Here is an 11,008-nt window from a genome sequence, read left to right on the forward strand (position 1 = left end):
GATCCACCCTTGACCCATCATCTATAAGTCTTTGCTAGGTAAAGCCCCGCCTTATCTCAGCTCACTGGTCACCATAGCAGCACCCACCCGTAGCGCGCGCTCCAGCAGGTATATTTCACTAGTCATCCCCAAAGCCAACTCCTTGTTTGGCCGCCTTTCCTTCCAGTTCTCTGCTGCCAATGACTGGAACGAATTGAAAAAAAATCACTGAAGTTGGAGTCTTATATCTCCCTCACTAACTTTAAGCATCAGCTGTCAGAGCAGCTTACCGATCATTGCACCTGTACACAGCTCATCTGTAAATAGTACACAGCTCATCTCTCTCTTTAAGTCAACTACTCACCACATTTCATGCACTGCTGTGCTAACTAGCTGTAGCTTATGCTTTCAGTGCTAGATTCATTCTCTGATCCTTTGATTGGGTGAACAATACGTCAGTTCATGCTGCAAGAGCTCTGATAGGTTGGAGGATGTCCCCCGGAAGTTGTCATAATTACTGTGTAAGTCTATGGAAGAGGGTGGGAACCATGAACCTCCCAGATTTTGTAGTAAAGTTAATGTACCCAGAGGAGGATGGAAACTAGCTGTCCTCCGGCTACACCATGGTGCTACCCTACAGAGTGCTGTTGAGGCTACTGTAGACCATCATTGCAAAACAATGTGTTTTTATCAATTATTTGTTGACGTGAATGTATATAGTATAGTTTTATCTAAAAAGGATAACCTTTTAAATGTTTTAACATTTTTATGAAATTGAATGAGTAGGATGGTCCTCCCCTTCCTCCTCTGAGGCGCCTCCACTGATTCTAACATCTTCAAAGTGCACAGTAAGGACACATGTCATTGCATCCTCAACTTGGCTGTTCTGTTAAGAGTAATTATCATAATCTAAATGTGATTTCTGTCATTCTGAGCACCATGGGTGGACACACTAATCACGTTACGCACCAAATGCACATGGGTCCGGTAAATTGAAATGTTGCCGGTCAAATGGCCGGTGCCACATTTTCATAATGGAAACCCTGCTCTACATATACCTTGCAACAACCAGACTTTAGTGAAGAGAAAATTCAGCAACTCTTGGAGGACAGTGATGGGACTCGATTAATGCCCCGGGCATGTTTGTTACAATAAGTCCTCCAGCAAGAGGTTTGCAGATGACAAACTTTGAGACAAACTTTTTTTCGAAATGGTTGACCGTCAAAGCGCAAAATACACAGAAATGGTGTTAATGCAGAAGTCAATGTTTATTAGAAAGGTTTTTCAACAAGCATTCCACTTTTTACAGAGATACTGCAGATGTGTAAATGTGCTACAAAATGCAGTTGGGAGGGAATGTATTGGTATCTGATATGTAACAACTCAACAACGCTTTTCCCTGAAGTATAATACAGACGTTGGATTTTGTTTTTACATCATGGATTTGCTTGGTGATAGGTGATTGCAGCCATTTTGGGGCAAAGTCAGAGGGTGCTGCTGGTTAGCATGTGTCATCATAGGTCCAAAATGGCGATAGTCATATACCTGTGGGACACATACATCGGATATGTATGACCAAACAGCACTGTACATCAACTATGCACTCTAACAAAATACCTAAATGTAAATAAATGTACATGTCAACTTTCAGCTAATATCCTCGGGCTTTATTAATCAAAGATCTCAAAACAATAAAAATGTATCCGTAATACTAAATCGTTACTGATGTGTATTATATTTCTGCATTTGTCTCACACGTTTTTACTGTCAAAAATCTATACGTGTAATTGTCACTCTCACCTTAGACACAAGTAGAGCATATTTGTTTTAATTCATTTGTTATTTCAAATAATGACTTCAAATATCCTATTTTTTGGTGTTTGTCATTGTCTAGATATTGATAGTGTCAACCATAACTTCAAAACTCTCGTGTACATGTAGCGGGACTGCATCTTGTGCTGTTGTCGATGCCATTTATGCAGCATGTTCTATGAAGTCCCATTCACCACCTCCCACATTTGCATACATAGAAAGAGGGCGCAAGAGAAGGGAAGATCTAGCGGTTACAAACATCCTCCTCCTGGTATCTCCCCAATCCCAAAATGAGCATCCTTATTTCTCAGGCTTGTGATTCCCCCCTTCTCCTCTCCGCCTCTAGTTCCATCCATCCCCACTCTCCCTCTCCTAATGTCGCCTCTGGAGCACCAGCTCAGTTCCAGATCTTCAGGAAGCTATCCCAGGATCCTGTGCAGATACCCAAGCCATCGTCTGGTACCCCAATGCAGCTCACTCTGTTGTCATGGCCAGATAGAACACCTGAGAGAGAGAGTGAGAGAGAGAGAGAGAGAGAGAGAGAGAGAGAGAGAGAGAGAGAGAGAGAGAGAGAGAGAGAGAGAGAGAGAGAGAGAGAGAGAGAGAGAGAGAGAGAGAGAGAGAGAGAGAGAGAGAGAGAGTGAGTGAGTGAGAGAGTGCGTGAGAGAGAGAGAGAGAGAGAGAGAGAGAGAGAGAGAGAGAGAGAGAGAGAGAGAGAGAGAGAGAGAGAGAGAGAGAGAGAGAGAGACAGAGAGAGAGAGAGAGAGACAGAGACAGAGACAGAGAGAGAGAGAGAGAGAGAGAGTGAGTGAGTGAGAGAGTGCGTGAGAGAGAGAGAGAGAGAGACAGAGAGAGACAGAGAGACAGAGAGAGAGAGACAGAGACAGAGAGAGAGAGAGAGAGAGAGAGAGAGAGAGAGAGAGAGAGAGAGAGAGAGAGAGAGAGAGAGAGAGAGAGAGAGAGACAGAGAGAGAGAGAGAGAGAGAGAGACAGAGACAGAGAGAGAGAGAGAGAGAGAGAGAGAGAGAGAGAGTGAGTGAGTGAGAGAGTGCGTGTGAGAGAGAGAGAGAGAGAGAGAGAGAGAGAGAGAGAGAGGAAGTCATACACACTGATGCAAATTATGCAGTTCTAGTTTCTATTCCTTTTCCACCCGTATTTCTTTAATTGACTGCCTCCACAAACATCTCATCCAGACTTTTTTTTAACAATCCATTTTCTCCCTTTCATTGCCTCTGTTTCAACCACCCACTTATGCCATCTATCTCTTGGTCTGCCTCCCTCTCTTTACATTGACTGTTCTCCCTTCGGTTCTCTCTGCCTCTACTCTCTTTTTTTTCACCTATCCCCTCCTCTCTCCCGCTCTTTTCTCTCCCACTTTTACTCACCGACTTTCTCGGCCTTCAGGGAATCCCAGATGTTGCAGTTGAAGTTGTCGTAGCCGGCGAAGACGAGGCGTCCAGAGCTGGAGAGGGAGACTGACGTGACGCCTGCATTCAACGCAGCGTCCTGGTAGCCATTGACCTCCTGGTCGGCACGGAGGTCGTACATCTTGAGGGTGCAGTCATCGGATCCCGTGATAACTGCAGTGCCACTAGGGAAGAACTGGGGTAGGGAAAAAAAGAAGAGGAGAGGGCTATTTCAGCATGTTTTGTTTTTGTTTTGACATTTACTGAGCTTGAAGGTTAGTTGCCTGGTGAGTTGACTGAGTTGCAGAGTACAGACTCCATGGAAAGAGCTGGTGTTGTGATGCTAAACTATGTTTTGATTTTGGATCGCACTGCTCATGTCTTGCTTATATTGTAGTCGGGGGGGGGGGGGGGGGGGTAGTCTCAACCGGAGCTTGAACCCAGGATCTTGTAACTGCAACCCAACACCTTGATGAGGTCGCTAGTTGTTGGGTTAAGGTCACTAAAATATATAGAAAAAGAAGAGTCATTCTGACCAGGATTTATGTGCTCACCGCAATGGCGTTAATGTCACTCGTGTGGCCGATGAAGGTCTGCTTGCAGCCACCATCTCTTATGTCCCACAGCTTGGCGCTGGAGTCACAGGCCCCTGAGATGAAAGTGTTCTGGTCTGGTGACATGGCCAGGCACATACAGTCACCCACGTGGCTCTTGTAGACCACCTTCTGCTTGCCAGTCTCCAGATCCCACAGGCAACAAGTGGTGTCACCGGACGCAGTGAGTATCTCGCTGTCGTTCAGGAAGCGGCTATGGGAAAGGTAGCCTGAGATGGAAGGAGACGGACAGAGATTTTATTGTTTGTTCTACTTATTTCCTACATATTTTGAGGACATCCAATTTATGAACACCGTTTTAATGAATACTCTGAATTGTAGTTGCTCACAGAGTTGACCGTAACCCAGTTGGTCACGGAGTTGACCGTAACCCAGTTGGTCACGGAGTTGACCGTAACCCAGTTGGTCACGGAGTTGACCGTAACCCAGTTGGTCACGGAGTTGACCGTAACCCAGTTGGTCACGAGTTGACCGTAACCCAGTTGGTCACGAGTTGACCGTAACCCAGTTGGTCACGAGTTGACCGTAACCCAGTTGGTCACGAGTTGACCGTAACCCAGTTGGTCACGGAGTTGACCGTAACCCAGTTGGTCACGGAGTTGACCGTAACCCAGTTGGTCACAGAGTTGACCGTCCCCAGTTGATCACGAGTTGACCGTAACCCAGTTGGTCACGGAGTTGACCGTAACCCAGTTGGTCACGGAGTTGACCGTAACCCAGTTGGTCACGGAGTTGACCGTAATCCAGTTGGTCACGGAGTTGACCGTAACCCAGTTGGTCACGGAGTTGACCGTAACCCAGTTGGTCACGGAGTTGACCGTAACCCAGTTGGTCACGGAGTAAACCATAGCACGGGTAAAGCAGGGTAGCTACCTTCATGTGCGTCCAGCTCCCTTATGGTCTTTGGGCTGGCAGCCTTGATGTTGACGATGGTGCACATGTTATCCAGACCTCCGCTGGCCACCAGATTGCCAGAAGGGGCCATGGAGCAACTCATCACCCAGGAAGACTTGAGGGGGACGGCATATACCTGGAGGGCAGGGAGAAGAACACTTAACCACTCACTTTCTAGTTCGCTTTGTCTAAAGGTTAGAAGACATAATATACCAAGCTAGCTGACTGTTACCATATAAATACATTCGTAGAGTGTGTAGTCAAAGTCAAGACAATCTGAAACAAAAGTCGATAGTCCTTCTACACATCGGTGGTTGAAGGAGGGATCTACTCCATACACTGTAAACCAAGTGGAAAGCTCTGGATGTAAGTCCTATGCATTATTATGAAAACAGTTAGAACTGTGAAAATGATGACTGATCAGTGATCAGCCCTTACCTTGTTGCCAGTGTAGGTGTCCCAAATAAGAAGCTTGCCATCTTGTGAGGCACTGACCATGTGCCTGTTGGAGAGAGAAAGAGAGTTAAACAAGTGGTCAGTCAGTCTATCAAATTCTGTTTGAACCAAGGTTTAGGCATGAGATCCAGTATGAATCTGGTTTAATGCAACATTTGAAACAATGAAGGCCTTCGGAAAGCCTTTTCATCGAACCCCATAACACTTGCATGTTAGCGTGGACACATTAAACAATGGGACTTTTCGATGTCCGAGTCCATTTGGTTTGAGCGGTGCAAAGTAGACCTTCTCTACGTTGTTCATAAGTCCCTATATCACAGTGGCTCGTGGTAGTGGTGGGGTGTCTATGGTGAGCTAAACTGTCCCTGACGCCATCCCCATTCCCAGCTATCTGGACAAGAAGTCCTTCTCACCTGTTATCAGCAGACCAGTGCAAGCCGTAGATTTTGGCCAAGTGGCCCTTCAATGTCTTTCTGTTCTTCAGCTGGATACGAGGTGCAGCCGCCACACCAGATGCTACAGCAGCCATGGTGGTGTCATTGACCGCCTTGCGGGCAGTCTAGTGTTGTGAGGGGGAGATACACATAGGAGACTAATAAGATTAGTGAAGAGTAAAATAGTTGTAGAAAAATAAGCATAAATCGAATGTTCTCCATACTTCTGGTGTATTTCAATTTTTCAGGAACCAGACACTGCTTAAAATGTCTTAGTATAACTTTATCACAGTACCAGTTTTGGTATGTGGAGGAAACTAAATGTAGGCTATACATACATCAATTCTTGTGCATTTTTGGTACTGTGCTTCCTAGTTATTTATCTGATGATGAGCCCTTTTTTAGACTGGAGGTGATATTGAATATCGTCACAGAAATGTGCTTGATGAGTATGTCTTGTGGGGACTATTGTCATGGTGACCCCAACATCAATGCATGCTGTGACAGGAAGACTCACTTCAATCTGGGTCTTCAGGCCATCGGCCTCCTTTTTCAACGTGTCCATTTCACCCATGGCAACGGTTGATAGGGGCTGTTACCGCCGGAGAAAGAAACTAGCAGACTAGAAGATAGGGAGAAAGAGAAAAGGATTATATGATTACAAACATATTTATGCAAATCAGGGCTTGGCAAAAATGCTGTCGTCATTGTACAATTAATATAATGTAGAACTCAATAATATAAGGAAGACCTTAAATAGAACTAAGAATTCATGTTCTCAGATATGTACAGTAGATATATAGAGTGGTACCTGTTGAGGAGAACGTAACTGTTTGTTCCTGTAACCCTCATGGCCTCTGACCCCCGAAACTAAATCGCTCAGGTGCTTTCGTCATCTAGTCTGGTGCCAGAGCCTAGCTTGGCCTTCTTGAGTATGGTACGAGGTATAATCCCACATCCGCTGTCTAATAGTGATATATCCAAGCTCTAACTTCACCTATCTGAAGATTAGGGCAAATTACTGGCCATCTTTTCTGTGACACAGACAGCCATTTTGGTTTTTATAGGTCATTACAGAAGTGTTGCCTGTGTTTCGAGAGTACTTGTCATTTTTTTGTTTTTGAATGACTGTTTTACCACAACTTTACAACGTTAAAACTTTACTTTGTTACTTTTATTTTCCTATTCATGACTTCAATTATTTAAATGTTTTGTGACAATTAAAACAAGTTTAACAGACAATTTGCCATGAACCTTCTTCTGTCAGCTCTCACTCTGACTTTCAATTCCTTTTAAGAGAGAATATTTAATGATCAAGAAGTAATTAGTGCTTAGCTGTCTATGGCCCTAATACTCTTAATTGGATGCTGACTTTTTCGTAATTGGAGGCCAATTGCCAACACACACCACTTTCTAAATTGTTCTTTAAAAATGTGTCCAACTAACTACAGCACACATCCTTGCAAATATGGTATTAAAAAAAGGTATTACTTCCACAGAAACAATTGCTCACGTGTTGACAAAGCATAGGCGTTCAGTAGTTTGACCTATGACGAGAGCCAGGGAGACAGCGTGCGAGGACGGGTGGGCACAACCCGCTGGGCTCAAACTGGTTAAATCAACGTTGTTTCCACGTCGTCCAAAAAACAATGTGATGAAGTTGAATCAATGTGCAAAACTGTTTCGATTTGCAAAAAGTCCTCAACGTAAAGGAATTTCTGGAATTTGTGTCGTTTTTTTCACCCAACTTTCAACCTAAATCCAATGATAAGCTAAAAAGTATTTTGATTTCATGTTGAATTCACGTTAGTTCACAACTCAATCAAATGTAAATCAAAACTAGATGTTGAAATGATGTTTGTGCCCAGTGGGAAAAGAGCTTTCAAGCCCCAGAACTTAAGGGAGGCTTTTCCAGTCAAATCTCCTGTCATCCGATTACAGACTGCTCTTCACCTCTGGATCAGACAGGGGGAGTGAGGGAGGGGGGAAGAGAGACAGAGAGGATAGAGGGGGCACGAATAGGCAAAGATAGGGGCCTATCAGGTATACATTCGAGTTTTCTTCAGTTTCCTGTTTGGTCATTTCCTTTGAATATATATTTGCACAAATGCACAGAAAGGCCTCTATTCCTCTTTGTCTAGATAAACGTACTCTAGAAGTGCACAATTCTATTAGCACAGCTGCAGAATTAAAGAAGACTTCAATGCATATAATCAATATCTGTAAGACATTGCCACCTGCAAAAATCCTTTTGTCAAGCGAAAAACAACTGAGGAAGAAAGTTCTGCAGTTTGCTGCTTTCAGGCGGGATTTTTTTTTTTTACTGGAATCAATGTGGGAGGATTTGCAACCTTCATGATAATGCTGCTAATGCTTTTGCATGCTGCTGGTACCTAATAAAGGAGACTGATTCTGTGAAGAAAAGCACTCAATGTCACTGTAACTACCTACTTCTCTCTGCCTCTCTCTTTCTCCCACTTGCACAGACATCAGTCAGTATGTTTTCCACGGACTGCAGCACACTTGTTGCAGGCATGCCATTGGAGTCCATTTTCCGATGGAAATGAGCACCACTGAGAACAATTACTACGGCTGTCATTGACCGACCCTTGAGCAGTTTCTTTCGGCTCATATTCAGTCCATTGGCCCGTACTGCAAATCAGATGAAGTTCCATTCTTTTAACTGTGAAATCTTTTCATGGATGAGAATGCTGAGATAGGTAATGGGATAGTTTCCAGAATTATGTGGATCCATGTTGGTAATCATCAGAGGAGTCTATGTAGTTCCACATAGTTCCATGTAAATGCCCAGAAGAATTTGCAACCAAAGTGGCCAAAAATCACTCACCTTTTCCACACAAAATGTGATCCTTTTTCTTTTTGGGCTTTTCCGCCTCAGTAGCCCTTTGGAGCAGCTTTTTATGGTCCACAACACTCAAGTCAGCCCTGCTATCCGTACCTCTCTCTCGTTCCTCTTACGCTTTCACCCACAGACTGGTTGCAGGCAATCCTGTCAAAACTCTCTCTCCCTTCCTCCTGTGAGGAACAGATGAGGATTGGAGGGATGAAGGAGATCAGGGATGAAGGGATAAGCCCGAAGATAGAAATAGGGAGAGGGAAAGAGAGAGAGAGCAGAGAGCAGGGAGCATGACAAGAGGAGGCAGGTAAACCGATTGGAGGAGGAAAATCAGGTTATGAGGTCAAAAGTCAAGAGCAGGTAAAGAGAGGAGGAACGAAGGGAGAGAGGGGACAGGTGGAGGTGTAAATGTGAGACGTCCACATCAATGGCTACTACATAAAGCTGGTAGAGGAACACATTTGATGTCTTCCACATTCAATCACTCATCATTCAACAGTATTATATTAAGGTCTGCAAGGAGAGCGTATTTGATTTTGCTGACCTGGACTGGCTCATGATTTATATCACCATTTATATCACCAACTTTGAGCCAATTGCATGGTAGGCCTACTGTACAGATCACTAACGAGTGGTGTTTGGGTTCTTATCCAGTCTATCAATGGAAGCCTTCATTTCTGGAAAATCTGATGCAGCAGTCAGAAATGACCAGACATCATAGTATTATTGTCTGACTGTATTGATGGGGCGGTTGAATTTTGTCTGGTTTCTGAGAGATTGGCAGGGGTTGAGGATGAAGGGGGTTGAATTCATTTGTCAGAACTAATGAGCTGAGCCCAGTTAATCAGGATCCAATTGGATATCCGGGGAATCTGAAATCTCATTAAGGAATTGGAGCAGTCCAACCAGAACGTGCGTCACAAGTGATACAGAAAAGACAAGATGAAAATGGATCAAGAAATCGAGGAATCGATTGTGGGTTAAAATAGAGATTTGGGTGTGAAGATGCCAGTGCAGCTACAGAATGAATTTGTGAATAAATGACAAGCCTTTGCAGTTCTGGTAGATAAAGGGAGAATGTTACAGTGAGAGTTGATAGTCTTTTCTCGGCCATGGGAAGTAAACTGACTTGTGGCTCCGAGGGAGAGATTTCACAGATCCCACAAGATCGGGGCGGGGTTTAAGAATGGGATGGATGGGAACGAAGTTTGGGGGGGGGGGGGGGGGTGCTGCTGCAGTAATACCTGTAATATTACAGCAGTATATAGATTCAGATATATGGATTCAGATGTACAGATTCACCCTCAAGAGTTCAAGAGGTCAATGGTGCCTTGATAAGTTGCCGCAATTACCGCTCGATGAACACAAGATTTGTTGCTTGAAATGCCATTATTCACTGCAAGGAATGCCAACAAACCAACCTTGTACATAGATGCACACAATATGGCCCAATACTGATATTCTAGATGGCGCCCATGCAATGATTACTTTATAGGTCGTATTAGACCCCATGTGAGGAGAAATCTTGTGAAAACACATATATTCTATGCTATGCAACCTCTGGTATTAACGAGACAATGCACCTTGAACTCCTAGAAAAACAGTACAAGTGAAAACCTAAACGATCAGGAATTAAGATCCTAGTTACAATGTGCAGAGATAGTGAAAAGTAGCTGAATCCTCTTCAATGGAAAGCATGCACAAAAAAGACTTAGATATGCAATCAGGAAGTCATGCATTCGGTTGCACCGTATAACCAACACTACCACTTATCTGGCCTATTTCCATTGGTTTCATATCAGTGCGATCTACCAATCACCCTGCACCGTGGCATGTCTTGTTGGGCCAGAAATAGTTAAGGGTTGAGGTGACTGTTGGACACTCGGGTTGGATTCACACCGTCACCAGTCAAAGGACCTTGATCTGTAATCCATTGATTTGACAGATGATGCACTGCTACCTGGCTACCACCAGGGGGCTGTGGGCCACGAGTTATCAATAAATACGTAAAGCTGCAACTATTTTCGTGAGGGGGGGGAAGTGGCACTGATGGCCAAATTTGACATCTTTGAATATCCTCTGCATAAAATATACAATAATTTCTTTATCTTTATTGTTCAGCATTGATAAAAGTTTCAACAGGCCTGAAACGCTTCCACCCTGGCCCCCCCAACAGCCAATTATGAAAGTCATCATCTTTACCATAGAGTATGTTGTCTGAATATTTGGGAATGAGTTCTGACACCTTACAGACCTGTGCAAATGTGTAACTGTGCTGTATTTAGCTTGGAGTTTGCACTTACGATGGAAACCTATTGTATTGGTTCCGTTGTACCACTCAAAATCAATCAAACGCAAGTCAAGTATTTGAAAAGTGAAGTATTTGGCATTTGATCCAAGTTTTTAGAATCCATTTTAGAATCTGTTCTGTGTCGATTTTATTCTGCAGTTGGCACTGAAAAGGTCTGCAAAGCCCCTTCAAAGCAGTGCAAGGATGAAGCTACTATGTTAAACCTGGCCATCGTCTCATCCCTTTTCCCTCAGTGTTAGTGCAAG

The 11,008-nt window shown here is 43.9% G+C and overlaps 1 protein-coding gene across 1 annotated transcript; it reads right to left on the bottom strand.

The window, feature by feature from the left end:
• Positions 1-1,228: 1,228 nt before the first annotated feature.
• LOC139554296 (guanine nucleotide-binding protein G(I)/G(S)/G(T) subunit beta-3-like) lies at positions 1,229-6,748 on the bottom strand. The gene is made up of 7 exons (XM_071367065.1): positions 6,113-6,748; positions 5,575-5,720; positions 5,144-5,207; positions 4,685-4,841; positions 3,752-4,020; positions 3,177-3,393; positions 1,229-2,295 (listed from the first exon to the last, which is right to left on the bottom strand). Exons 1-7 carry the CDS (start codon positions 6,167-6,169, stop codon positions 2,189-2,191), a joined length of 1,017 nt encoding a protein of 338 aa, XP_071223166.1. The 5' UTR covers positions 6,170-6,748; the 3' UTR covers positions 1,229-2,188.
• Between the last annotated feature and the right edge of the window lie 4,260 nt (positions 6,749-11,008).

This window comes from Salvelinus alpinus, chromosome 26, assembly GCF_045679555.1.
Source record: "Salvelinus alpinus chromosome 26, SLU_Salpinus.1, whole genome shotgun sequence".
Classification (NCBI taxonomy): Eukaryota; Metazoa; Chordata; class Actinopteri; order Salmoniformes; family Salmonidae; genus Salvelinus; species Salvelinus alpinus.